This window comes from Guyanagaster necrorhizus (genome assembly GCF_019112545.1).
Source record: "Guyanagaster necrorhizus MCA 3950 unplaced genomic scaffold BT62scaffold_8, whole genome shotgun sequence".
Taxonomy (NCBI): domain Eukaryota; kingdom Fungi; phylum Basidiomycota; class Agaricomycetes; order Agaricales; family Physalacriaceae; genus Guyanagaster; species Guyanagaster necrorhizus.
The window spans coordinates 1051316-1077471 of NW_025064887.1; the positions used below are offsets into that span (position 1 = coordinate 1051316).

The window sequence follows — 26156 nt, forward strand, 5'->3', positions numbered from 1 at the left end:
CAAGCATGTCTCACTAGAATACAGTCTTCACAGTGTCCCTGGATAGGCTTTGAGATAATTTTCAAGCCATCCATCAGTCTTTTTGATGTTATCTCCTTGATTTTTGCAGAGCTTATGTAGACAAAATGATGGTGCTAAGTATTCAGTGAAGTGGGAAATAAGTGGAATGCTATAACTTGAGGGCTGGGTGCAGCATCCAGCATATACATGCCATCTGAGCCTCACCCAGCAAAGACCTCTTTATCAGATTTATTCTAGACAACTGCATGGCCATCAGAGAATACAGTTGACAATCCAGCCTTGTCTAAGGCACTTACAGAGATAAGATTTGTGGCAAGTGAAGATAAATGCAAGGTATTTTTGAAGGTGAGCTTAACATCTCTTCCATTCAGTCTGAAGACCTTTGTTGCTGTACCCTGGTCTAGGATCTCGAATGTTTCTTTTCCCTCAACTGCAGATAAGCCAGTATAGAAGGCTACTAGTGTGTACTCTGTGAAGTCATCACAATTCTTGAAGAAGTAGTTGCTTGTGCCAGAATCTATGAAAGTTAGAATGATAGCTGAAGTATAGCTTTCAAATATAGTTGTGACAAAGGCTGTTGTAGCAGAGTCAGCCTTGCATGTAAAATATCCTACATTCTCGATATTGGCCTTACAAATGTCTATACTCTCAATAGAAGGTATCTCATCATCTCCAGCAACGTTTTCATCATCAGAGTCATCAACATCAGTGAGAGAGAGCATTTTGAGGTCTGTCTCTTCTTCAACCTTTGACATCAATATAGTGCTGCTCTCTGTTTTATCCTAGCACCAGAAAGAATGGGTATCATTCCACTTATATATTCTCTTGCCAGTGCTGTCATCCTTAATTACAATGCCATCATTATCACAATTGACTTCTACTGTAGTAGCATGTGCAGCAAGTATAAAATACCTCATAGTATTGGCCATGGTGTTCAAGATTGTCTGGTTTGCATGGTAAGGTCAGCCAAAATTGGCAGGAAATTATCCTTTTTTTCCTCCTCCTGGCCAATAACAATTCTTGGTGATGTATCTAGTCTTATCACAGGTCTTGCAATCTGAATTATGACATCTATGTACTATGACAGAGGTTCCGACTCCAGCTGCAAGTGCTTGGGAGTTGGCAGGACCTTTACCTGCTGCATGAAGCATAGTGGCATGGGTTTGGAGATGGAAAAACATATCAGAGGACATTGGCATGTCATATAAACTTGGGAGGATAGGCATCCAGTGATTAGTCAGGATTATCAAGCAAATAATTATTCCCTTGAACTCCTGATCACTCAATGCTGTGGTTTGAAGGTCATTCACAGCTCATCATTTCATGTGCAAGTTAGCGATGTGAATATTGATATCACTGTTTCCATCAAACTTTGCCACATTCAGTGATACCTCAGCCTTGGAAAGAGCCATATCTATTTTCTTTGTGTGTTCTGCAGCAATAGAGTCCCAGCATTCCTTTGCCATTCCATTGGTCTTGACCCTTAGACCAATAGAGTCAAGAATATTGAGGACAATGTTCGAGTGAGTGAGCTGATCACAAAAGACCCACTTGTCATATAAGGGAGAGGATGAGTATATGGGAGTAGGATCTGGTGGAAGAGATGTGGTAGTAGCCATGACTGTGGTAGTGATGGCAGAGATGGCAGGACAGACAGTAGTTCCTGCAATATATCCCTATAGGCCTTTTTCCTTTAGTAACTCAGTAAGTTGGAGTTTTCATGAGGCATAGTTCTTCTCGTTAAAATGGCTACTCATTTCAGGGAGAATAGTGACTCCTGACATTGATGACATCATTTAGGAGTGTAGTGTAAAGTGGTGAGGGTAGTGGTATGGTATAAATTCAAGTGATAAGTTGAGTCGAAATTCCATTGCATATTCTTCTTGACTGAGTAGTTATAGACAATGGGGTCTCATAACCTATTGACAGAAGAATATATGTAAGTATCTCAGTCGAGCACAATGTGGGTGAAGCAACTGAGGCATACAGATAGGAACAGCTGGACTATATAGGTGATCAGAAAATGACAGGAGGTGTAAGTATATATAAGGCAAATAAAGCAAGTGATCAAAAGTAAGATAAGATGAAACATATGGATATTCTCCAACAATTTTTTCTCTGTTCTTTTTATTCTTCAGAAAATACTCTTTAAATTCTATATCATTGCTACAGGAATGTAGGACACTTAAAACTTGGAGATTACATCAAGTATAGAATCCTTCAAACTGTCTGTTGATGCTCAGGTCTCTTACTTTTCTCATTCACAAGTGGAGAATCTCTTCAACAAGTTTCAGAATGATAATCATTTCATTCTTGATCTCAATGTTGTCTGTGATATATAGTTGAAGTCTGATGGATGCATAGTAGATTGCATTTAATCTAAATTATTTCTGATTCAAGCCACATAGCCATTCAGCTACAGTCTGCTTTTCCAAATGGCAAGTGATACATGTTGGATCTGATTATCATGTAGCACCTGTAATTTATCTTAGATAAACTGTCTTGTATTCTTAGTGAAGTCAGCCTCCTGCTGATAAATTTAAATAACAGTCTTAGTAAGTCTTTACTGTGCCAAGTAACAGCCTTAGTAAAGATTACTGTGGCTAACTTAGTTCTTCATAAAGTACTTTGCTGGCAGTCCATCAGGGTTTGCACAATGATAATCATGATATCATGGCCTAATCAGGCATGAGAGCAGTGCAGAGTTTAGATTGTGATATAACCACAGGATATTAATAGGGGATCCACAATCAAATGTGCCTGGTAATAGCATGTTGAGAGGGGAAATGGGAGTGAAAGTTGGTAGAATAGCTCATTTTGCTTAGTTCAATGCTGGGGCATCCAGGAGTTGTACCAATGCATCAGCCTCAGCCCAGCTTACAACAGGATGCTCCAGGTGTTCCAAAAATCTGATGTGAACAATAAGATAACCTTCCTCTGCTATTACTTCATTGGGTAGGATGCTTCCACTATGTCCAAGGGAAGGATAGGTTCAACTCCTGTTGCTACTTATCTGGATCCCATTTGCATCCCTGTTAATGAGACTGACTTCACTGATTCCTTGACTGCCAAGAGAATGCTGGTCAATATGTGCATCTGGACTGAATATTGGATGGCTTCAGCATTTGCCGACGGCTTCTTACGCAGAATGCTGCTCTCACCCCGATATCCTATACATCCTCAAGCGTAAGATTTCATGACAGCGGTCAGTAAATAGGCGTGATCGCGATGAAATTCCTCAATGCTGCATAATCAACTCGACTATCGTAACGGGTTTGGATCAATTCATATAACAAATGTAAGCTCTGGGATCCGGGATAGTAGGTACCGTGACATTGAGGTGTCCAACAGTGAACGCCAGTACGGAATGCTTTACAGAGAATACCAAGTTCCTACATTTTGAGACTGCTCAGAATCCGTAATCTGTACTCCATTGCATGGGAGATATATTTAATAAAAGCATCACTTTACTTAAACTTCTGTTAGACTACTTTAACTCTGTATACCATACAAATATCTTACACAAACAAGATTTTTTTGTTCGAACTAGGGCGCCAGATCTGCAGTCTGCTCAACAAGTTTCTTAGAAAGCTCGCTCCTCGGAGTGATAGTACATTTGAAAGGCAAAGGATGTCTAAAGGGCGAGATGAAGATGAAACAAGACAAAGGTCACTTGTGAACTCACGATATCATTCCCGATGCAAACGCCGCTTTCGTCGATACGGGTTTCCCGTTTTCATCATATGCCGGGGAAATATCAAAGGCGCTGAGAATGCATGCCACGGATATCCAGAGCTGGCCTTCAGCCATGAACCTTCCCGGGCAAATACGACGTCCGTATCCAAAAGCTACTGAGACGTGGTCGAACACCGGACTGCCTTTCCCAATGCCGAGGAATCGCTCGGGATTGAATCTTCCAGGATCTGGGTAAGTGACTGGATCGTGTAAGATGGTCCTGGTCAATAGAGTGAGTTACTGCGAGGGGACGAGAAGGTAGCGATGAACTAACCAGCTATTGCCGACCATTGTGGTGCCCGCGGGAATGAAATAGCCGTTGTATTCGTCGTCGTGCGTCACCATATGCGGTAGACCTGCGAATCCATCGATACTTGTCTTGTAGAACCTCCTGTGAGTGTTACTTACCGAGAGGCGCGACAGGATTCCATCTGCAAAGATATCAGCTTGAACATAGCGTCACTCGTCAGGCCAAAAGAAACCACCTAAGTACCTCCCTGACTACGGCGTCAACGTAAGGAAGAGACCCACGGTCGCTAAAGTCAGGAAGTCGGTCGTTCCCAATGACAGTGTCGATTTCGCGTCTTGCTTTGCTTTGGACGTCGGAATACAGTACCATAGCGAGCATGAACGAAGAAAGGGAAGAAACAGTCTACACATTAACATGTAAGCTAGAGTATGGGAAGATACAAGCATGGTCGCACGCTTTCAGCCCCGGCTGCCAGAAGAGTGATTAGGATACGAATGAAGACGATGTGAAAGGGGTAGCGCACCGGCCAAGGCAAGTCCTGCACAATTACGAATCGTATCCTCCTGCTGCTTGTTTTCTTTCTTTGCCTCCAAGTCGTCGAGAAGGTAGGAAACAAAGCAGGGAGCAGCGGTTCCTTGTTTCTGTACATTGAAAGTTAAACCTTACAAGCATAAGAAAATAGCGACAAGACCGACCAACGCGTTCTTAACGGCCTCATAAGGAGCATCGCGCATTTCCAAGACTGCTTTCCTCCAGTCACGAGCTTTCCTCTTGAATTCGGCGAAAGGCATGAATTCGGGGATGTGTTTGACTGTTGTGGTGAAGGTTAAGCTATGCATACAAGGAACATGATGTGAGGACGTACGAATAGGAAAGATGTCGACGAGAAAAGCTCCAGGATGTGCGGCTTTAGCCATCCCATCCAAGGCCTTCTCTGCCACGGTGATGTATCGATCGTCTTCATCCGATACTTCTATCCCGTACGTGACGTTCATGATCGTGCTGGCTGAATTACTACATTAAGAAACTGTCAATAAGCAACGAGCTCTCTGGAACACAATGGTACCCACTGGCGAAGATGCTCCAGTAATTCTCCGGGTTCGTGTAGCAGACGACGAAGCAGCTTATGAGCTTCTTTAAGTTGAATGGGCCAGTAGACTGACACGACGGAAGATTGGAAGTGAGCATGGAATATTTTGCGATGTGCTTTCCAGCGGTCGCCTATGGGGGAATTAATCAGAAATTAAAGATCAAAGAAGTCGGGGAGAGACGACGTACCATATGGCATATGGCCGAAACTCCAGTCCCAGCCCATTCTAGAGCGTCGTTAGGATACAGACCATTAATCAAGGCGAAATGGCGCACAAGTCATTGATCATGGGAAGTTCATTACGGTCAGAATAGTTCGAAGAGCGCTTCTCGAATAAATCATTTGCAACCTGATAAGTGTTGACGACCAAGATCGTTTTCCCGAAGACACTCAAAAAAACGAGGTCACCTACACTACTGTCAGATAAAACTCTCGAGATGTCAGGAGGGCTCACCATGTTCTCGAGCAAGCTTGTTGTACCGAGCAGCTTCACTGTCGCGAGGGATATCCAGAAGATTCCCGACAAGCGGAAGAGGCTTAGGTCCAGGAGGGAATGGAAGGCGACGAGGGTTGGTACGCAGACGCACCTGCCTCCTGCGTATCAAATATGAGAAGAATAACACTCCAATGACGACGAAAAGGGGCACTTTCACTCTGCCCTGCATGACGTTGCGTATCGCGAGGTTGAAATCCATGACGGGCAAGAAAACAAGAAAGAGCACTGGGCAATCACTTTTTCCAGCTTTTTATACATCGGCGTAGAGGGCGGTTTCTCATTGGCGAGTTTATTGTCCTATCCCCAATCAGGTCAGGGCACAAGGAAAAGTGCGTCATATTAATCAAGAAAAAGGCTATCAGTTTCTCGGTTCGGTCAGAAAATAAACTAGAGCCTTTGTTCCGACCCAGGTATGGACAAGTCGCTTGCGTCCTTGATCGACGGACCCAAATTGATAAAGCCGCCGGAAGACGATAAAGTAAGACAGTTATTTTTGAACAACGACTGGTCTCAGATCAGGCTTTATAGCATGAGATTGGGTATGTCCAAGTGATCGCCAATATTGAAAATTGAACATTTTTCCGTCGCTCTGAGAACCTAGAATGTTCTGGAAGACACCACGCCTCAGTGAATGAAAAGGAGATTGTATATAACAGGCGCACCGGTGACATTTTGGCTAATGAATGTTGCCACCTAACGTGTTTTCGCCTCGATTTTCCCCAAGATGATGCGTACCATATGTAATTTACAATAATACAACAACATACGATAGTATACACAGCAATTCGGTGGTACATAGTCGATAGAACGTGAATATCTAACTCCCTAAGACAAAATTGCACGCGAATCAGTCAAACCACCCACAGAGGAACAAGATCGGTGAACCTTGAGAAATGCTAAATCCAAATTTCAAGATAACGAGAAGCCGCCAAAGTCTAAAAAGGCCTCTTCGATTGACATTTTGCGTACAACAAGAGCTTCGACGATGAGTCGAGGTTGGTCTTTGCCTTCTTCAGCGCCGGCTGATGCCACTGAAGTGTAGGGCACAGAAGGAGTGGGAGGTGCGAAAACGTCGTCGTCGCCTGTCACGTCGTCATCCTCTAGCTCGACGAGGCTGATAGATGGGATATTCTCCTCCGCTGTCACTGTCGGAGGTCCTGCAGAAACTGGCTGATGGTCAACTGACGCGTGAAGCTCCCCAAGGCCAGAGACGAGGACATCGGTCGAGTCGGGAACTGCTTTGTCGTTCAGCCCCATCTCCTGCGTTGCCGATTCCTCCGTCCCATTCGTGACGTCTACGAGTTGATCTGCAGCTTGCGGTGGTTCGATTGAATTCGACGCAAATGCCATCAAGGCCTTGCGCCTCTCTTCTCTTCTGCGATCCCGCGCCTGCCGCCGGTTGAGTCCCTTGGTGTTCTTTCGTTGTTCATCCGTAGGCATGAGCGAGGGAGCCGAAGAAGAGGTGAACACATCATGTAGATGGTGTTTAACTTTCTTTTTGGCGCCTCTGTTATTGCATTTCATTTCGGCGGAAGAAAGCGCGACCGGAGTACTGGTAACTCGGGTACGAAAAGGACGGGGTTTGAAGACCGAAGAAATTTCTACATCGATGGAAAACTTGTGTTGGGGTGGAGAAGACTCAGAGTCAGACTCGGTGTCTGCTTGCTCTGCGGTGTCTGACTCAATATCCATTGAAAATACGTCAACGGAAGAGGAGGAAGAGCCTGGGGTACTGCATAACAAAGAGCGTTGATGAAGTGAAAGGGTTCCAGGAGGTACACCTTCACCAGCATCCTCGGCGTCTGTTGTAGAGAGTTCTGTCTCCGTTTCGGTGCCTGTGGTGGTACCCTCCGACCCGACCTTAAACTCAGTCATTCTTTCCCGCCTAGCACCATCATTGCTGTCCTCAAGGACGGCGAGCGTCGCTAAAGCGGCTGGTACTTCGATTTCCTTTACCACGATAACGCTGGCACCTATTTCCCCAGCCATCATTTCCAAGGTTTCCAGAGTCTGTTCCAGATCGGCGCGAGGCAGACCAACTAAGGCGCCTGAATCAGCCACTCCTAATTCATAATATGCCTGACCTCCTCCTTCCAACAGACGCCACTTGAGCTGCGTGACCAGGCGTGCAAAGCGAGGGGGAGAGGGAGATAACAGCTGAAGCTTGTACTCGACATTTCCATCGTCAGCTTCTGGTACCAGCTTTGGAATTGTCGTCACCACTGGAGAGGCACTGAAAACGGGGCCACATAGAGGCGAAGATGACGCCGGAGTGGAAATGAGGGAGTCCCAAGGGCTGGGTACTCTTGGACTCTCCGATTCAGATTCGCCGAACATGTGTTATTCTCTAGTGATTTGTTGAAATTTATCGATGTATTCGTGGGATCATAGTTGTCGGATTACTGCATAGAGTGTCGCGGTGTTGCTGAAGAAAAGCTAGACAGACATGACGGAAGAGAACATACAAGTTACTGTCAGACGGACTCAAACGTGTGTCGGCAAGCTGTTGCCAAGCAGCCGCAAATACTGGCATTTTCAAAATACACCGTTGAACCAACATTGCCTTCGTTCCACCATGCCGTCGGTGAAGGAGTCGTCCTTTGCTGCTATCAAAAATGCTCCGATTGTTGGCCTCGCTGAAGGCAACAGCTACTTCAGCAATTACCATCTCGCGGCCGTGGTCCTTGTCGTTCCCTATATCTTGAAATCTATCCTTCCCCTCGTCAGCCGTGGTGGATTCAAAACGTATTTCTTCCTTCTCGTGTTATCAGGCGTCCCAACGACTGTTGCGTACTGGACCTTGGCGTCAATGTATGGTGCACGCAAAAATCACAAGGTCATGCTTCCTGGGAAGGACATCGAGGAGTACATCGAAATCAAAGACGTGGAACTCTCTAGGTTGTACAAGGGAAAAGAAAAAATTCCTATGCAAGTCTTCCACGATGCGTACTTCGACGGCAAGGCTGAGTTCAAGGGTTTGTCGATCATTTTTGCTGGTTACGTTGACCCTATTTTAAATAACGTTCGACTTTTGTATAGGCGACGTGTTGGATATTTTGGAACAACGTCACGACTGGGTCAAGTTCACGTTCACTCCAGAGCTCTTCAAGCATGTATTTATGAAGCTGATTCCGGATGTCATCTCGCATTCCCGGGAGCAGGACCAGGATCAAGTTCAAGACCATTACGACCGTATGTTCTCTCTGCTTTTACACATACGCAAGCCAGTTGACATGCCATATAGGTGGCGACGACTTTTATGGATGGTACATCTCCTCGCAGCCCGTTCTCTTGATGACCTGATGCATGTTCTTTTTAGGTTCCTCGGCCCACGTATGATATACACGTCCGGTATCGTACTAGATGCCAACGCCCAGGAGACTCTTGAGCAGCTTCAGGACAACAAGCTCGCAGTGGTGTGTAACAAGCTGGATCTCAAGCCGACAGACCGCCTCCTCGATATCGGCTGTGGATGGGGTACTCTCACGGCCTACGCTGCCAAGAACTTCGACTGTGACGCGACAGGTGTAACCCTTGCCAAAAATCAAGCAAAATTTGGTAATGACAGGATTGCAAAGAACGGTGTATGCCCTTCTGTCTCTCATATGCGAATTTGGACTCATGGTCATTCTTATTCACCAGATTCCTGCAGACAAGGCTCGTATTCTCAATCGGGACTATCGTGATATCCCCCAGGTCCCCGGGAGTTTCGACAAGATCGTTTGTCTAGAGATGGCGGAGGTAATACTCGCCTGTTGTCCCCTGTCTTGCTGTGCTCATCGACCCCCAGCATGTTGGCATTCGTCGCTACTCTCAATTCTTGTCAGAAGTGTACAATTTGCTTTCAGATGATGGCATAATGGTTTTCCAAGTTGCTGGTTTCCGACCATGCTGGCAGTTTGAAGACTTGAACTGGTGAGGTCCCTTAGTAATAGTCTTACATGTTGCTCATGATCACCATTTTTCAGGGGTCTTTTCATGAACAAATACGTTTTTCCTGGTGCTGACGCCTCATGCAGTCTTGGATGGGTCATACAGAAGGTAAGGTGATTTCCTTCGTCATGGCGAATGCCTTGAACAAGTAAATTTGTCCTCTAGCTTGAAGGTGTTGGCTTTGAGATCAAGAACATTGATGTTCTAGGCGTGCACTATTCTGCTACACTTTACAGGTGGTATTTGAACTGGGTCAGCAACAGGGACGAGGTTATTGCCGCATACGGTGATAAATGGTACAGGACCTGGGTGTTCTTCCTTGCGTGGAGCACCATAACCAGCCGGTTGGTGTCTCTTTCATGTGTAATTGCAAACCACAGCTTATATAACATTTACAGACAAGGGAGTGCATCAGTGTTCCAAATTACAGTACACAAAAACTTGAACGCGTATCATCGCATTGCCGGCGTCGCGAACCATGCATCGATTCATGTCAAGCTAGACAAAGAGCCAATGTACGTATGTTTCAACCTTCCTGTTCCTGTATATTAATTTCTTTGCAGACTAATCGAGCAGGTTATCGGTCGAAACTAGGTTTGGGGATCGTAGTTACTTATTTTGAAAATACACTACCCACCTGTGGCATTGGAATGGACTAGGGCCTTTGTTAGAACAGACGCTGGCATTTGAAACCCTTCATGGTTTCGTATACACGTTTTTCCAACACCGAAGCTCGTACAGGGGAATGTCCGGGGAAACCCTTCATGTGACCCGAAAACACCACAAACCGAGGAGCCGAAACCCGACGCGTCGTAGTGGCAGGCACATTTTTACTTGATGAAGGTTGCTTGTCTTCTAAGTTCTCCAAGTTCTCTTCCTAAGATTTCTATTGCCAGCAGTCAAATAATGCCCGGCACGTCAACGCGTACCGCTGGTTTATCCACAATGACGCTTGCCGGACAGACGCGCCTTACCCTAGGAAAGGAATTCCGAATCGGTATATAATAAAATGAATGAGGAAGCGTGGCTGTTCCACTGAGACCAGTATGGGCTTGCTTTTCTCGTTTATCAAACAGACCTGGCCACCTGCGAGTCGCTTTTCCGTAGATGACATCCCCGATTTGTCGGGGAAAGTCATTATCGTGACTGGTGGAAATGCAGGGATAGGGTATGAGACAGCGAAGGTAAGACATGTCAATGACAGATGCACCAATGATATATAGACACTTTCAGGCTCTCTTGACACGGAACGCTCGAGTATACATCGCAAGTCGCTCTCCGGAAAAGGCGAAGAAAGCTATCGATCATTTACGTTTAGAGTGCGGCGGGAAGGAAGCAATATTTTTACCGCTAGACCTCGCGAGCCTCAAGGAAGTCAAGGCATGTGCGGAGGAATTTTTGAGGTGCGTCCAAATTTGTAGAAAAATATGAGTAGTAAGTATAGCTAACCCCTTCAACGAAGTAAAGAAAAGAAATTGCATGTTCTTTTCAATAACGGGTTCGTGGATAATTGACGTCGAACGAAAGTTTTCTTCTCTAAAGATGCACTGATTAGAGGTGTGATGGAACCTCCGGTTGATCAGCTAACGAAAGATAGATGTGACCTGACGATAGGCGTCAATCTTCTTGGTAAATCGAAATATCTTTTTGGACTTGGGGTCTTGCCAGTGACTATGTCTTATTCTTGCCAGGACATTTCTATCTCACCAAGCTTCTCCTTCCGGCCCTTGAATCAGGTGCACAAACCTCCTCAGATGGGAAGGCCCGAGTTGTAAACACCTCATCGTTTACGTACGAGCTCTCTTCAAACCTAGATTATGATCTCTTTCGAGATGGTCCAACTCGCAAAAGATCTCTCTCCAGTACGGAGAAGATGTACTCCCAGAGTAAATTCGTGAGAGCATCTGGTGCAAACTATTGCGATCTGAGCTTTTGAAAAACATTCTGAAGGGTAATGTCGTTTTTTCAACCGAACTTGCACGCCGGTACGGGGACGAAGGGATTGTCTCCACTAGTGTAAATCCTGGCGAGTAGTATCCATGCCCACAAACCACAAAAGCGCTGATTAAACTTGGGTTTGTAGGTCATATTGAGACAGACATACAAAATTCGCTTAGTGGAGCTCGCAGGTTCTTCATTGTACGTTGATCTTATCTTCGGCGCAGAGTAGTCGTTCAAAACATCCCTTTCCAGCGTCGTCTTACGTATCCTGTGGCCCAGGGTGCTTTGACTCAGCTATATGCAGGTTCAACGACCGAAGGCGCCAACTTGAATGGCAAAGTACGCTTCTTCTACAGGTATACTAAGTAAGCCCGATGACCGACGCCTCACTTAGCATCTTGCACCGTGGGCACAAGTCTACCCGCAATCTTCAGCCTCACAGGACCCCGAAATCGGGGAAACCTTATGGAATTGGCTGGAAGAGCAGATTCAGAATGTATAAAAGTTAAGACATATATGTAGGCAGTTTCTTTCATAGTATTGTCGATATGTATTGTATTGTATGTAATATTGCACGAATTATTTAACGCGACGACTATTGCTCCGAAACGAAGGCGGAGCGTAATCTTGAAGTCTTGAATCAAAACTTTGTAATCTTGACACACGATCAGTCAAGTAGAAAGCAAGGAGAACTTAAAGAGCCTGTCCGTGTCAGATGAAATAGCCTCTGCACACCCAACAAACGAAGATGTGGTATACCCTTCAAGTCCTACTAACGCTACGAACGAGTAGTAATACTTTTAACTATTCCCCTGCCCAACCGCTCAATCTCACCAAGCACTGCGGCTTGATTCAATACAACCAGATCCCTCGTCTTGTTCTTCTCTTTTTTTGATTTCTCACCCTATAGCAAGATCAGTCTCGATTTTCTAAATATTTGATAGCAGAGGGTCCACCTTGACGGTTTGAGGTGCACTTGAGAAACCTCCCATAACTCTGAATGGTCTGGGCTCCTTTACTAGCGTGGCATCCCAAACCCCGCCAAAGGAGTCACCGCCGTAGGGGTCATAGAAGATTTTGAACGTATCGGCGTAGATTTTCTGTATTCGCCGATGTTGTAAGAAACAGTATAAGTTCCATGATAAGAGAATATCTACCTTGAGATCCCGTATGAGCGCTTGGGCTGGATCGTATCCTGGTCTGACAACAGTTGCTTTATCCGCATCTTCCGACTGTAGATTGGAATATTTTCCCTGCCTTCGAGATAGAAGGGAAAGGTCCGGACGAATATTTTGGTGGTACCGAGGAAGGACTGTGGGATCCAGTCGAACAACGAAATCATAATCGCCAGTGGGGTGGTTGAACATCGGCTAGAAACAAAAGAAGCACTCAGCAATCAGAACCTAAAGCACGTAAAATGTTACGAACATGTATATTCTCCGTTCCACGCTCGACACTCTTGAGATGCGTCCAGGTCGCTTTAGCTAACGCCTGCACCCTACGGGCGACAATCGCATCAGGTCCTTTCCAGGTCCAAACCCGTCCAGTCTTGTCCATCTCTGTCCTGATTGCCCATACCCCTTCACCGGAAATCTTGCTATCCTGCACGGGTTCTTCTTTGCCTTCTTCGTAGAGCGGTAGAGCGAGGCCCTCCTCCCACTTCCAACTCTGCAAAAACTCCATAACCATGGAGAAGCCCCGTTCCTTGCTTCCTGGCACATTGCCGCCGCCGCTGGAACCAGTCTGTTCGTGCTCCCGCTCCCATCCTGCCTTCACAAAGAAGAACGCGCAAATCAGTTCGACGGCCTCCTCGCTCACATGACCATCTAGCAGCCAATGTGCCGCGAACCACCGCTTCACCAACCTTACGGTGGATGTAAAGGCAGGAAACACATGATGCAGTCTTGATATTGCTCTATGATGCCTCGGCGCATGGATGAACCTGCGCAAGTATAGCTCCTTTGCCGCGACTGCATTGTGATACCCGTTCCCTTTCTTCTTGTTCTGTCCCGGCTGAGGAGCAATGTGTCCTGAGGTGGTATTGATCACTCTCTCCAAAAGGGTGAGTTCGCGATCATGCCATATCCTCACGCTAAACGCCCAACCCTCGACGGTAAGGATCTCCATTGTGGGATCATCATCCTCGCCACCGCATCCCCCGACCATGACCGACGCACTTAAACCGGATATACTCTTCATCAACGAGCCTGCTATGTGCTCGAAGAAGGCGAGCTTCACAGTTTGTATAGCCTTGAGGTCATCGGGCCACTTGGCAGATTTCTCAAATTGCATGATGATGGGTATGGCATGGAGGTATGATGCGTTTGACGGAGTAGAGGGAAGTAATTTGGAAGGTAGTGGGACAGGACTGAAGGTGCTTGTGTACCGAAGGTAAGAGGATACAGGACTGATGTTCAGAATCGACAGAGGAAGATCATCGTCTAGGGCTTTGATACCTTTGACGAGGCCATCAAAGGCCATCAGGGCTCCCTTGAAGCCAACGGCAATGCCCGATTCCAGATACATTTTGGAGATTTCCTGGGGAAGACGGAGAAGAGAATCGAAGGACGAATACCATGACTGAGCGTCCTCAATTCCAAAATGGCGTTCTAGGATGTACCTGGTAACTTGCACCGGAAGATGGACTTTGTCATCAGCATTCTTGATGTCCCACACTACGCTTTCAACGATCCTTCCGTCTTTGAACATGCGCAGCTCCGCTTTGTCACCCCATAGCTCTTTGAAACTGGCAGCGTGGCTTGGATTCGGATCGTCTGCTGCAGGACCACGGTCGACTTGACGGAAGGCATGCTCTCGGTCGTAAATAAAGCCCAGGAAGATGATGTGGTCGTTAGATGGGTGTGCCTGGGATAGTGGACGGGAGGTGGACGACGGATGGAGAATAGTTACAGCCTTGGTACGATTTCCTAGACCTTGGCGCAGGAGGGTGGACATGGAGGCAAGGAGAGCGTTGTGGGGTGATCCATGGTCGATTGTTGAATGAAGTGAACTTTGGCGTGGCTTTGAAGTGGAGAGGTCTACACGAATTATTGCATCGAATCTTGTGCTCAAATGTCTGCGATCCCGTAGAAAGGCCTCTGTGAATGGATCGAATGACGAAGACGACGAGGACAGTATCTGAAGTGTCTCCTTGGCGTCGTACCGAAGCTATAACCTAGATAAGAGAATAGTAGCGTGTAGCGACTGAACTTGAAATACCAGATCCAGGGACCCAAGAGGAACATCTGCCAGAAGGTTGACACGTGAAGAAGCGTCAACAAAAACGGCTTCATGATACGAGCTGTACTCTTCCATAGGATACTATGATAAGATTAGTCCAGAAGTCAGTGCCCGATTGAAGGGCGTACCAACCTTGTCACCTCCTTCAGTCTTGACGAAGACAGGCTGTGCTTGGAAGTCGTGCGTTGCTGAGTTCACCGTAAGTACTGGCCCACTACCTAAGATGCAGGGACTCTTACCAAGGAAGTCGATTACTGCCTTGAAAAGTTGATAGGAGCTCAGACCCCGTCCAAGAGGTTTTTGTTTTGATTTTCCTGTTTCCTCTCCGAGGATTAGAACACGTAATATAGAGACCCACCATGGCCCTTTTCCTTCGAAGCCGCGAATGACAGGAGTAGAACCTTCACAGTAGCCCCGCTGATTTGTCCATATACGCAACAGAGTCAAAGCATCGCTCAATGCAGGTGCCTCCTGCTGAAGAGCATGGGTTGAAATAAGATGAGAGGACGGGGTAAGCGAAGTAAGCAGGGCAGTATTGTACAAAGGGGTGGGTACTCGTGTCTCCTCGGAAGAACGAACATTTGAATGTGAGGGAGAGAGGCGTTGGAGAGATATAGGGGATGATGGCGATAGAACAGGAATAATGCAAACCTGAGCTTTGAGCTTTGAAAAGTCGTTCTTGGTGACACCAGGACGTGGCTCAAGGATTAGCTTGGTGAGCCGGGGATTATCAGACAATGAATGGTAGGAACAATCCACGTTCAGTCCGTGCTTCTTGTCGCATATTGCTTCCGCAAGCTTTGCAAGATAGAACGATCGTTTATGGAAGAATCTACCATTCAGATAGTCCTTTTCTTGGAGGAGACTCTGTTTTGCAGTACGCTTGTTAGCGGGATGGAGGCAAAAACAGTAAAGGACGTACATCGGGCATCTCAACAGCTACATCGACACCGAACTTGTTACCATCCATGCCTTTGACTGAGGTTTTGTTGCCCCAGCTACCAACAAGTGTTATGTTACTGGGCGGCGCAAATGCTACCTTCCAATTGGAGTCCTCGGTTGGTAGTGGGATAGGGTATGGTATAGATATACCTTTTTTCAGAAGAGGTCGAGCAGCTTCAAGTGGATGTATCGGGGGTGAGGATGGGACGTTCAGTATAAATGTGTGCAGCGACAAAAGGAATTGTTCCAGTGGTGGTTTATATTTCTCCTTTGGTCGTACATTAGGCAAAAGTTCGTCAATCTATCCTCTAAGTTCAGTATATAATGAGGTGCAGCGGAAGTTTGGCACTCACCTGCAGCTTGAAGCTGGTTGACCTAAACAGGTCTGCTGCTTCTTTCATTTCTCGGACTTCCACGCCGGTAGGCGGTTTCTTTGGTTTTCCCTTGGAAATATGACCGCCCTCTGTTACACCGGTAAGCTCAATACCGCCCCACTCCTCGTCATCTCCATCAGGAGGATTGTCATCTTCTCCGTCGTCCTCGTCGGTTCCATCTAACGCAACGTTATTCTCTTCATCAGAATCAAATGGAGGCGATAATTTTCGAGTCTGGGAGAGTTATTCAGTCTCGTCTCGTTGTGCGTCAAAAATTTGCTCCTACTTTGCGGGGATCATCCTCTTGTCCTCGCTTCCTCTTCAGGTTTGCGGCCATTGCATTGGCTGTCGTCGTCGTTAAATCGAGACGAAAATTTTGCACAGCCACCGATCGCTTGCTTCGGTCAAATCCGGGCACGACTGAGGACAAAAAAAAAAAAATCCGGGCACGAGATCCATTGAAAATGATCTCTAATCGTAACTTGACCGCAACCACCACAGGGCCACTCACGACAAACAGATGCGCACTTCGCGATATTTGCCGGCATGTCTATAGGACTATCTTTTCTTCTCCTTTCTTTTGCCGAAGGGCCTCAGCATGACCAGCCAGTCTTGAAGTCGACGTCGATGTAAAATCCTCTTAAATTCCAAAGAAACGTATACATTGCTCTTTGACGCGAGCTGTCTTCAAGTCGCACCCGTTTTTTTTTTTTCAGCATAACGCTCGATGTTCGGCCTCACGATCTACGCAGCTGCCATCTGCCTTCCGGCGCCCACCATAATATTGGGACGCACACCGTCAATCATTCGCATGCAATATATCACCATAGAATCATGTTCTTGGTCTTCTTGGAAACGCCAGTTCTCGCAAAGTCAATCGTACTTTACTGCACTGCCCCGAGTCCATTTCCGACGTCTAGGGGACTGAAAGGTCTTGCGTACGCCGAGTCGGGGCTTAGAGCAGGAAGAATGTCCAAGCGCTGACATCCGCCGCCCTCAGACCTGCTTCGACCCTTTTCGACTCCTCCGATCAACGGACTTGCCCCGATGTTGAGGGCAATGATGCCCTATCTTACCTCGGTCCGAGTAGTGAAGCCTCTAATGTACTGCTCTTGTTCGTTTGCCGTAAACACTCGACCCTCACAGGCTATATATTGCTGGTACCTGCCGTGTTCCTCGACTCTCTTGCGCCCGCGATGGTTCTTCCACCAGAGCTCCTTGATGCCGTAGTTGACGAACTTGAGAGTGACCGTAACACTCTCAAGACATGCTCTCTAGTCTCCCATGTTCTACGACCTCGCGCTCAAGCCCATCTCTTTCGCGAAATCTCTTTAGAAAATCCTAACTGGTGCAAAAAGTTTCACCATATTGCGTCGGCATCACCTTCTGTTCCCTTCGTCGTCCGTTCGCTGCGTCTAGTCACGTTTCCACGCCAATGGGCCAACGAGGAACCCACCTTACCCCTCGTTCTTAAACGTATGGTGAACCTCAGACACCTGCAAATGTTTTTTGTCGAGTGGGAGTCATCGCCTGCCCTAGAAGCGGCCTTGCGTTCATTGCAGAATCTCACAACCCTCTCCCTCAACAACGTCTTTTTTCACAACTGCCTCGCTTTCTTCACAATGCTCGGGTTTATCCCAGGCATGAGACAGCTGACCCTTCGCGGCGTGTTTGTCAAAGGACTGCCGTTACCTCATGACGTGTTATCCCCGTGCACACAGCGAACGTACCTCGATACATTGCGTATCGTGAACATACAGTACTCCGAAGACGCGTTGAGGAATATCCTGATATCCTTCCTTCATCCGTCGTCGCCGATATCTTTAGCAGAGCTAAAGGACTTCCAAATCACCCCTTTCGTAACAAGCGACATCGAAACCGTGAGGGCCGTCCTGTCCGCGAGCGTTGACTCGCTCACCCACCTGTCCTTGGATGCTTTTGCACAGTCGCATGTTGTTGGTGAGCTCATGTCTTTTGCTTCACCCGGGTTCCACCCTGACTGTCATCTTGTCACAGACGAATTCACCGCTATCTGCGAGCCGCTCCACTGCCATCATATTCCTTCCATCTCGCTGGAGTTCTGCGATAAGGTTTCGATTCAGAAGCAGCTGAAGTGGTGGACGGAAGGCTTCAACATGCATGCTAAGACTTATTCAATTCGGGTCATCAGTATGACCATTCGCCTTGACGAAGTTGCGTCAATCGAGTCACCTGCGTTTACCGACGTAACTGTTTGGGAAGCTCTAGATGCTGTTCTGACGCGTCGCGAGATGGGTGGTCTACAGGGTGTAGAGATCATATTCGACATTGGTCCTGCGAGTAATAGGAAAGCCCTCGCACGCGACCTGGACTGTTTCTTCCGTACGGCATGCAAAGGTCTCCACCGCAAAAACCTTCTTCGGTTTAGAATACGAGGTATGTCTTTTCTGCAGACCGTGGCAACGGATCTAACTTACCCCTCATAGACATATTCCAACGACTCATTGCAAAAAGCACGTAAGTGTGGTCCTTCTAAACTTCTCGTTGGATATTGTATACTTGAAAGGGGGACCTTACGCTTTCGACGGTCCTGCTCATTCCGGAAATCGTTACGCTGCCACGACATCTCACACTGTCTGTCACTTAATTACTTCAGTACACTGTTCAATCTGTACAACACACTTCATTTTCGAAGCTACAGTCGAAAGCAAAGAAAAATAATGGCTTCACAGGGTCAATGTGAGGATGCTAAGACTAAACGCCGGCGTAGAATAGGTGAAATTTTGACCGGTTGCGATGGTGCTGTTCACCGGAATGACAAGCTGTGGCGTCGTTGGAGTATTACTATCAGTGGCGCCTCCCGTCAAGACTTGTGCTAGCGCCGTAGATGAGACGGAGCTGAAAGGAAGACTGAATGTCACGGAAGAAGCGGTGGCCACTGTATTAACGACCTGTCAAACGGATCAGAACGTACTGGCTTGACATAGAAAATCAACCGATTTCGCAATGGAAGCGCACTTTAATAATGAGCTCATTTGGTGTTACCGATGTCTTTCGGACCACGCTCCAAAATACTGTGCCAGTACTGGTGGGCAAGGTGCTTGGTATATATTCGTCGCCCCGGTTTTTGCTAAAGAGCTATAAGACGGCAACGTTAGAGAGGATAACGGTGAGTAAGCTGTTCTGTGCAACCTTCTGAGCATAGTAACTCGTTGAAAGATAAACCGATCCAGCGCTAACAGAGTTCAATGAGGGTACAAAGGATAGATGAAGAAATATACTCGAAACTGATCAGGTCGGGATGCTACACAACAACAATCGGTTTAATGGCATTTTCATAAAGCTAATAGCAGAACCCTACCCATTGCGAAGAAGTAATATCCTGAAAACCGTCACAACTTTACGGCGACACAAGCACGACTTCAAGTAAAGGCTCACGTTTAAAACAGGAGCAAATGATGCTGCAAATACGATGTCGCTATTTCCTGGAATTTCTGAGTGAGAGAAAGAAGGGATATAGTTAGCGCAGTATACTTACTCTCGAAGCCCATCATGAAAACAGCCTCAGCAGCCGTTCCTACAGAATGATTACCCGGAACGTTCTTATAACCTTGAAAATATATAAATACCTTGCATGGTAGGGAACGTCAGCGTCGCTCCTGCGTCATTTGTCGTACATGCATATTCTCCCTACCATTGAGGTCGGGTAAACGAGGAGACAGCTAACTTTCAGACAACTGACCTCAAAATATTGTGTACCATCGCGCTACAAAGGTCAGAAAAGGCGTGGCACTCGATATTCACCAACACAAACCGCAACATCGTCGTAGAAGAACCCGTTTGCGACCATCCCCGCTACACGAATGGTGTCAGCTATGATAAGACACAGAGAAGAGAATATACGTACAGCGAGAAGCGTAGAGATGATTGTCATATTCAGTAGGGGTCGGCGAGAGGACCGGGTCGAATGGAAACGAAGTAGCGATATAGTCTTTGCAAATATCCTCACTACAAGTCGCCAAATCACAGTAATTTACGCACGAAGGTCAGGGAATTCTGCCTTGAGGGCATCCACGAAAGCTGGCCATCGATAGGTATATCTTTTCACGAGGTTAGAAGGTGAGTATTGCACACTGATAAGTTGCACTGACGTCGTTGATGCGAAAAAATCCTATAATATATGGTCAATTGCTACGAACAGACAGAACTACAAAATACTTGCTTCGTTTCCAATCTCTACATATTTCAGTGCGAACGGTTCTGGGTGACCAAGCGAAGCCCGCAGCGCCGCTAGGGAAGTGCTTCAGTCAATGCTGCGGAACTGTGAGCGCAAAGAAACTTCGAACCGACCATTTTCATTAGTAGCGGGATCACCGATGGTGAAATAGATCTATATGCGTAGGCTTTTCAATGGCAAGATACAATAATTTCCGGGGATACTGACCTGATCTATCGCCTGCTGAACGTAAGGTCCTAGCTCGTCCTGAGGTACAGATACGCCTCCCAGTGCGTATCCTTGACGCAAATCAATCGACAAATGGCAAGCGAAGAAGAGCTACACATGCCTGCCCAGACCGCCATTATAGGCTCCATGTTCAAGTCCTCGCACCAGGTGAGATATTCCAAGAGGCCTAACCCACTGCGGAATTGATGTTGGTGGCTGTTCAGGTGAGGAATAAGAGTGTTATATACTCAGTATTGATGTAGCTCCAGTCGCCAACCCGACCTGATTCAAGTGCACATCAACGCAAGAATATCTTGAAGTTATAATTGAGACAAACCTGGACGATCGACAAGAGGCCCAACTGTTGCGTTCCACTGCCACCGTTGTGCGACCGTTGCTCCCTACATTCCTTTAAATAAACATACGTTGATATCATCATAAACCAAACCTCCTAATAAAACGAGTTCGTGAAGATGATATGGTACAGACCAGCGAATCTCACAAGGTTGTTACCCCCAGGGAATCTGAAAAACGAGGGGCCCAGGTCTTGAAGAGCCTGTAAATCTCATCGTCTGGTTTACTGCAGAGTAATTCGGCACCCAGAATACCCACGTCAGCAATATCGACGCGCATCCCGTTCGCTCTATTCTTAAACGTTGGTGGGAACAACGAAAACATCGCGAAGTTGATGGTTTGGCCTGCAGCTGCCGTACCATCCACAGTGACAGTAAAGATATTCGCTGTAGATGCTGGAGTCGTAGTAGCCCTCAATGTAGCCCTCACTTGAGTCCAAGACGTGTGGGAACCCGACACAGAAATTGAACTTTGAGCGAGAATTTGACCGGACGTCGTTTGAAGTGCGACTTTGAGGTTTCCTCGAAACGAGCTCGCGGTGGGGAAACGGTAGAAGAAAGAGGCAGTGTATACACTTCCCTGGGTGACCTTGATACCTAATATCTATAAGAATATTTTATTCTGTGGACGTCAGAAATGAACCCACCGAAATATCCAGTATTCGCGAAGCCAACGGCTCCAGTCAGTCCACTAGGGATGGTGACACTTAGCGCATTAGGAAGAGCAGAAGAGACCGGCTGAGTATCCGCAATAACAGTTAACGATGTACCATTGATTGCCTCCCAAGCATTCAGTGCCGCTGTAGTGCCTGAAAACTGAGGAGTGAGTTCCAAAGCTGCGGGTTTGGCACCAAGGAACTACCTGGCGTTACTTGCTGAAAGGCGCGATTTTGTAGAACTGCAGGATTGGAAGTTAGTTGTGCTGATGGCGATCGATACAAGGACATTTCAGGTTACGTTCGGCATAGAGACCACCATCTCCACTCTGTGAGAGTATTATTTTCAAAAGTACACAGATATATGCATACGAACGTGCTGCTCATAAATATATGCTTCAGTACAACGCGCATATCATCAAAAGAAGAGACACTGACATTAATGTCCTGTAAGCGATATCCGGGTCAATCTGACGTCACTGGAGAACGCCATAGGATCATACTTCATACATGACCCCCCCTGTAAAGTAGGCGTGCGATAAGTTTACCCAGATACCTAGTGTGGAAAGAAACACCCACACAGGCTCGTCGGAATGGCGTGGCTAGCCGTTGCACTGACGCTAACAGTTGTTTGCGCCATGCATATTCCCACGAACAAAGTGAGGGCAGAAACACAGAGCTGGAAGGTCTGGAGCATCTTGACGACTGTCAACTTCGCATGCATGGACGCTCAGACCTCCACCCGCGCTCCTTATGAATACTCTTGAGCCAACGGCCCGTAATCAGTAGCAGCTGTTTTCTGCCATCTGGACTGCCTTGCATTTTTCCGGGGAGTGTCACATGAGGCTTGTAAATCCGGATAAAACGAGGGAGTCCTATCCCGTTGTGAGAAAAGAGCAGTCGAGAAGGGTGACAGGATGCCACCTGCTGACGCGAAGAATAGTAATTATGGGAATAAATGTAGATAGAAGAGGAAATCGTGCAATTTTAGTGGGCACATAGAGTATCTTGTGAACCAAGAAGGAAGGTGAGACGCGTTGCGTGGCACTGCAAAGTGTGGAAGCGAAAGAACCGGATGTGTATTTGTTGCACCTCAATCCATAGGTAGCGGGCCGACAGAATAACAAAACAAAATACACCAAGAACAAACCGACGTTGAAGTGCTTCGGCCCGGTGATAGCCGATCGATCGCCATCAAAGCATGGTCTGTGCGCGGGGCACCAGGTATAAAAGGCAAGCGCGAGTACCTGCATACCTCATACTTACCTTGATGGCACAAGCCCCTTCATGTACCCGGGTTTGTGGGCCGTGGAGATCCTTCATAGCACGGCGACCTTGTCCGCAGAGGGTGTCTGCGGCTTGTATAGGCTCAGGCTTATGCACCGTCTAAATATTTTCCTGTCCCACTTTGGCCACTCTGGCTGGGTGGGCCTCTCTTTTCTTTGCTGTTCACTAGTGGAGACTTCCATTTGGCGGTCTTTATGTTGCAGCAAACAATGGGAGTTGGAATATGACAAGTTTGGACTTTCAATTGAACTATTTTGTGTCGACTAACGTAGTGACCGTGCCTTGTCAATACATCTTTTGCGCGGTTCGATTTATGTAAAGAGTAGGTTAACCGGCCGGGTGCATGAAATACGGTATGTCGTCTAACTTCATTATCTTGTCTAAATACATGTGATGATGATGTTCCAAGGAATGATGCTGTCCTGTTGACATTGGTAATTGTTTCAAGTTTTGGTCCTCATTGTGATGCTCGTGTGGTACTACTTCCCCGCTCAAATTTAACCATGGCATGCGTTTCCACTACGTGCCCTTCCATGCCTCAACGCTGTGGTGTATTATTCTGTTTCCAGAGTACTCTATAGGTTATTTCGTGCCTGTCCCTTACCCTTGTTTCTTCATTTGAATGTCGCTGATCGCAGTTCCGTACAAGTTCCACTGGCTATTTTCGGGGCCCGTCGGTCAACAGTCGACCCCAGTCAGGATAATTCGTTTCACGGGTGATGGAAAACCATCAATCGTAAACATGTGCTCATCCCCTACTTTGGGCGACGTGTTCCGGGGAATAAATGTGCATTCGGATCGGATTTCTTCACAATAAAGGAATTATTAGCACTTTACTCGGTTTCCAGTGATAATTAAACGTGTGGACCCCAGGAGGGTAAACACAACATCCGTGCTAGACTGACTGGACCAGGCCTCCGTAACCAGGAAAGACACAAGACCGGCGCTCTCCGCATGGGTTTCCTATTATGGGGCACGTTGTTTTCTGGATCACTTCGAAATCCTCAAATTTCTGATGCCTCGAGCAATTCACCTCCAATTTCCTGGGCCTGAAGTGCCTTGCCTTGTATTTTTTTCTGCGGCCTTTGACAGGTTCAGGTCGCATATAAAATTCTCCTTGTCATCGTGGTTCTTTCCTCACCAGCTGTCCTTCAGCCTGGTGTCGTAAGCACGGGTCTTTCTCTCTGACTATGGTCGCGTTGATCTTCGTCTTGTCGGCCCTCTCTTTGGTGTCTGCTACTCCGTTTCCAGGTAGCAGTCATAACAGTATCTTCGTGAAACCCAGTCGAGACATCCTCTGCATATTATTGCCCTGGCTATGTCCTCGGGATACCCAAATCACCACAGAGGTCGAGACAAGTATTGGCACCGCCAAAGGGGTTGCTAATGGCACAGCGGTCAGGTTCCCCGTCAAGTACGCCTCCGCAGAGAGATGGCAAGATTCCGCAGTCGCCTCAGAGTGGGAGCTTCCGTGCGCCTGTTATTTCCCTTTACTTTGCCCTTTCTGACATTTTTTTGCGGTGTAGCAATAACTCTTCAGACGTGACCGCAATGCCTTTGGCTTGCCCGCAGTCGGATCTGGACTCATCGGAATATGCAGAGGACTGTTTGTCCATGGTCCTCTACGTGCCTGCTACGCTCACCGTATCTGATAATGTTCCTACACTTACGTGGTGCGAGATCTGTCTGTCTATCATTGGAGCTGATTGATTAATTCTTCGACAGGGTGCATGGAGGATCATTCATTACAGGGTCTGCCAGTGATGAAGGATTAGACGGTTCGAACCTTGCTTCCACAACGAATTCCATTGTTGCTGTGATCCAATACCGCCTTGGAGGTGTACGTACCATTTCCCCTCTTCTTCCATTGCTAGTATACTCATGTTTTTTTTTTTAGCTCGGGTTTATGGCCCCTAACGGGAGCGTGAACCTGGCGGTCAAGGATGTCATCAACGCAATAAAGTTTTTGCAAACGATCCTACCGTCCTTTGGCGGTGACACGTCCAAGATCACGTTGGCCGGTCAAAGCAGCGGTGCCAGTATGATTCGCGCTTTGCTGGCCGTTCCATCAGCGTCATCTTTGTTCCAGTCTGCTATTTTGCAGTCAGACCCGATGGTAAGCGCATCCTTTTCCTCGTGGTATCCATCGCTTATTTGGATCTAGAACTTCGGTTTTTTGAATACGTCCACACAGGAGACCATGCAGAGCTATTTCAACGGACTTATTTCTTGTGGGGCTTCGGACACGACCTGCTGGGATGCCCTCTCCTTGGATGATATTCTCAATGCCCAATCAACCCTATTTAGCGACGCTGCCTCCCTCGACGCATCAACGGGAACCGCAGAACCTATCCGGCCTGTTCGCGACGGCACCCTGATTACGTCCCCGCTCGACTCCACTGCCGCCTTCCCGTCAGTGAGCAAACCCATCCTTATTACCTCCGTACTCAACGAAGCCGGGCTCACCATCTACGGCTCCTTTACCGTCGAGCTCGCTGCTGTATACTTTGAAGCCGTCGCTGATGAATTTCTGGGAGACGAGCGCGCGGAGGTTATAGCAAATTCGACTTTTTATACCGCAACGGACGAGGACGACGATACGCGAATTAGGCTGGAAAGACTCGGGACGGATTGGATGTGGAAATGCGCGATATGGACATTCGCAAGGAACTGGGTTAGTAATGGAGGTGCGGCGTATGTCGGCCTGTATACGGTTGGAGCATCGTACCCTTTGAACACTTACGTCGACTTCTGCCATGAAGAAGGGAAGGTGTGCCACCGTGACGATATCGAGATAGTGGTATGTGGTTCTCCCTATAAAATCACTCGTTCCTCACTTTCCCCTTAGTTCGGGACGGTGTCCAACCCTTCTTCAACCCAATCTGAACTTATTTCAGAGATGCAGCAACGATATAAAGCATTCTTGCACTCTGGCAACCCTAATGTTGACGGTCTCACTACTTGGACCGCGTCTGGCACCTCCGAGATGAATGCGCTTCAGCTCGGAGAGTCAGGCGAGTTCGAGATCGGTGCTTGTATCCCGTCTTTCTGGGGCGAAGCTGTCGAATACGATTATCAAGTCTACGGGATCTAATCTTACCCCAAGACGACTCATTTAGAGGACTTTGCAACGTGCTTTTTGTTCCACTTATCACGCAACTTCAAAGCTCATTGTCATTCGCATTGATATCGATTTTCTCAGCATTCACATTATTAACTAATTGTCCAAAGTTATCCATCCTTACGACAATATTTGTATCTTACGACGCTTTCCTCCTTTGTGATATCATCGGCATGTGTATCAATTGGTTTACCAACGCTTTCGGTTCGTCACAAGTAGTCCTCATATAGCAAACCTCGTTGTCGTCTTGACTGTAAATAAGTACCTTTATCTGCGTTTCCTTGGCCCCACCGT

General features: G+C 47.1%; 8 protein-coding genes across 8 annotated transcripts; 4 read left to right on the forward strand and 4 right to left on the reverse strand.

Moving 5' to 3' along the window:
- Positions 1–3567: 3567 nt before the first annotated feature.
- On the reverse strand, positions 3568–5791 carry BT62DRAFT_918627 (cytochrome P450; the record flags this gene model as incomplete). Its single annotated transcript, XM_043184098.1, has 13 exons — positions 3568–3655; positions 3707–3976; positions 4031–4112; positions 4165–4187; positions 4242–4408; positions 4461–4474; positions 4530–4647; positions 4702–4817; positions 4872–5020; positions 5077–5227; positions 5285–5322; positions 5372–5504; positions 5551–5791. The coding sequence occupies 13 exons, from the start codon at positions 5789–5791 to the stop codon at positions 3568–3570; spliced, it is 1590 nt and encodes a 529-aa protein (XP_043041703.1).
- A 313-nt stretch (positions 5792–6104) lies between these two features.
- BT62DRAFT_758619 (uncharacterized protein) lies at positions 6105–8087 on the reverse strand. Its single transcript, XM_043182171.1, has 2 exons — positions 6255–8087; positions 6105–6199 (listed from the first exon to the last, which is right to left on the reverse strand). The coding sequence occupies exon 1, from the start codon at positions 7927–7929 to the stop codon at positions 6502–6504; it is 1428 nt and encodes a 475-aa protein (XP_043041704.1). The 5' UTR covers positions 7930–8087; the 3' UTR covers positions 6105–6199; positions 6255–6501.
- Positions 8088–8118: 31 nt separating this feature from the next.
- On the forward strand, positions 8119–10368 carry BT62DRAFT_947174 (sphingolipid C9-methyltransferase). The gene is made up of 10 exons (XM_043188014.1): positions 8119–8567; positions 8632–8784; positions 8837–8858; positions 8912–9176; positions 9235–9333; positions 9383–9507; positions 9561–9633; positions 9691–9869; positions 9924–10040; positions 10089–10368. Exons 1-10 carry the CDS (start codon positions 8168–8170, stop codon positions 10117–10119), a joined length of 1464 nt encoding a protein of 487 aa, XP_043041705.1. The 5' UTR covers positions 8119–8167; the 3' UTR covers positions 10120–10368.
- A 26-nt stretch (positions 10369–10394) lies between these two features.
- BT62DRAFT_986205 (NAD(P)-binding protein) lies at positions 10395–11968 on the forward strand (the record flags this gene model as incomplete). The annotated part of the gene is made up of 9 exons (XM_043189992.1): positions 10395–10709; positions 10759–10928; positions 10988–11023; positions 11081–11154; positions 11217–11419; positions 11476–11551; positions 11609–11664; positions 11719–11805; positions 11861–11968. Exons 1-9 carry the CDS (start codon positions 10539–10541, stop codon positions 11966–11968), a joined length of 981 nt encoding a protein of 326 aa, XP_043041706.1. The 5' UTR covers positions 10395–10538.
- Positions 11969–12152: 184 nt separating this feature from the next.
- Positions 12153–16390, reverse strand: BT62DRAFT_930298 (Nrap protein). The gene is made up of 10 exons (XM_043185898.1): positions 16309–16390; positions 16002–16256; positions 15629–15949; positions 14946–15573; positions 14839–14894; positions 14686–14787; positions 12895–14634; positions 12624–12836; positions 12423–12566; positions 12153–12370 (listed from the first exon to the last, which is right to left on the reverse strand). The coding sequence occupies exons 1-10, from the start codon at positions 16357–16359 to the stop codon at positions 12245–12247; spliced, it is 3636 nt and encodes a 1211-aa protein (XP_043041707.1). The 5' UTR covers positions 16360–16390; the 3' UTR covers positions 12153–12244.
- A 1224-nt stretch (positions 16391–17614) lies between these two features.
- BT62DRAFT_930299 (uncharacterized protein) lies at positions 17615–18812 on the forward strand. The gene is made up of 3 exons (XM_043185899.1): positions 17615–17981; positions 18039–18437; positions 18488–18812. The coding sequence occupies exons 1-3, from the start codon at positions 17645–17647 to the stop codon at positions 18520–18522; spliced, it is 771 nt and encodes a 256-aa protein (XP_043041708.1). The 5' UTR covers positions 17615–17644; the 3' UTR covers positions 18523–18812.
- On the reverse strand, positions 18608–22309 carry BT62DRAFT_758889 (alfa-L-arabinofuranosidase precursor). The gene is made up of 27 exons (XM_043182172.1): positions 22034–22309; positions 21958–21974; positions 21756–21783; positions 21661–21696; positions 21446–21607; positions 21058–21395; positions 20948–21001; positions 20894–20896; positions 20783–20846; positions 20694–20727; positions 20567–20640; positions 20446–20516; positions 20352–20391; positions 20224–20291; positions 20153–20172; positions 20043–20101; positions 19909–19992; positions 19816–19856; positions 19744–19767; positions 19631–19691; positions 19540–19578; positions 19440–19486; positions 19363–19383; positions 19283–19305; positions 19194–19236; positions 19020–19139; positions 18608–18952 (listed from the first exon to the last, which is right to left on the reverse strand). Exons 1-27 carry the CDS (start codon positions 22176–22178, stop codon positions 18728–18730), a joined length of 1941 nt encoding a protein of 646 aa, XP_043041709.1. The 5' UTR covers positions 22179–22309; the 3' UTR covers positions 18608–18727.
- Positions 22310–23589: 1280 nt separating this feature from the next.
- BT62DRAFT_947182 (alpha/beta-hydrolase) lies at positions 23590–26151 on the forward strand. The gene is made up of 6 exons (XM_043188015.1): positions 23590–24212; positions 24268–24414; positions 24467–24581; positions 24639–24857; positions 24906–25541; positions 25590–26151. Exons 1-6 carry the CDS (start codon positions 23932–23934, stop codon positions 25833–25835), a joined length of 1644 nt encoding a protein of 547 aa, XP_043041710.1. The 5' UTR covers positions 23590–23931; the 3' UTR covers positions 25836–26151.
- The last annotated feature ends 5 nt before the right edge of the window (positions 26152–26156 follow it).

Coding starts and splice junctions, on each gene's coding strand:
- BT62DRAFT_758619 (XM_043182171.1), bottom strand. CDS start 7,929: ATGTTCGGCGAATCTGAATCGGAGAGTCCAAGAGTACCCAGCCCTTGG.
- BT62DRAFT_947174 (XM_043188014.1), top strand. CDS start 8,168: ATGCCGTCGGTGAAGGAGTCGTCCTTTGCTGCTATCAAAAATGCTCCG. Junction 8,785..8,836: donor AGTTCAAGACCATTACGACC/GTATGTTCTCTC, acceptor CATGCCATATAG/GTGGCGACGACTTTTATGGA. Junction 10,041..10,088: donor AAGCTAGACAAAGAGCCAAT/GTACGTATGTTT, acceptor ATTTCTTTGCAG/ACTAATCGAGCAGGTTATCG.
- BT62DRAFT_930298 (XM_043185898.1), bottom strand. CDS start 16,359: ATGGCCGCAAACCTGAAGAGGAAGCGAGGACAAGAGGATGATCCCCGC. Junction 15,950..16,001: donor CAACCAGCTTCAAGCTGCAG/GTGAGTGCCAAA, acceptor CTTAGAGGATAG/ATTGACGAACTTTTGCCTAA. Junction 12,371..12,422: donor GTGCACCTCAAACCGTCAAG/GTGGACCCTCTG, acceptor ATCTTGCTATAG/GGTGAGAAATCAAAAAAAGA.
- BT62DRAFT_930299 (XM_043185899.1), top strand. CDS start 17,645: ATGCTCGGGTTTATCCCAGGCATGAGACAGCTGACCCTTCGCGGCGTG. Junction 17,982..18,038: donor TGCACAGTCGCATGTTGTTG/GTGAGCTCATGT, acceptor ATCTTGTCACAG/ACGAATTCACCGCTATCTGC. Junction 18,438..18,487: donor TCTTCGGTTTAGAATACGAG/GTATGTCTTTTC, acceptor TACCCCTCATAG/ACATATTCCAACGACTCATT.
- BT62DRAFT_758889 (XM_043182172.1), bottom strand. CDS start 22,178: ATGCATGCGAAGTTGACAGTCGTCAAGATGCTCCAGACCTTCCAGCTC. Junction 21,697..21,755: donor TGGTGGTCTCTATGCCGAAC/GTAACCTGAAAT, acceptor CCAATCCTGCAG/TTCTACAAAATCGCGCCTTT. Junction 21,608..21,660: donor CTTTCAGCAAGTAACGCCAG/GTAGTTCCTTGG, acceptor CTCAGTTTTCAG/GCACTACAGCGGCACTGAAT.
- BT62DRAFT_947182 (XM_043188015.1), top strand. CDS start 23,932: ATGGTCGCGTTGATCTTCGTCTTGTCGGCCCTCTCTTTGGTGTCTGCT. Junction 24,582..24,638: donor TCCAATACCGCCTTGGAGGT/GTACGTACCATT, acceptor TTTTTTTTTTAG/CTCGGGTTTATGGCCCCTAA. Junction 25,542..25,589: donor GTGACGATATCGAGATAGTG/GTATGTGGTTCT, acceptor CTTTCCCCTTAG/TTCGGGACGGTGTCCAACCC.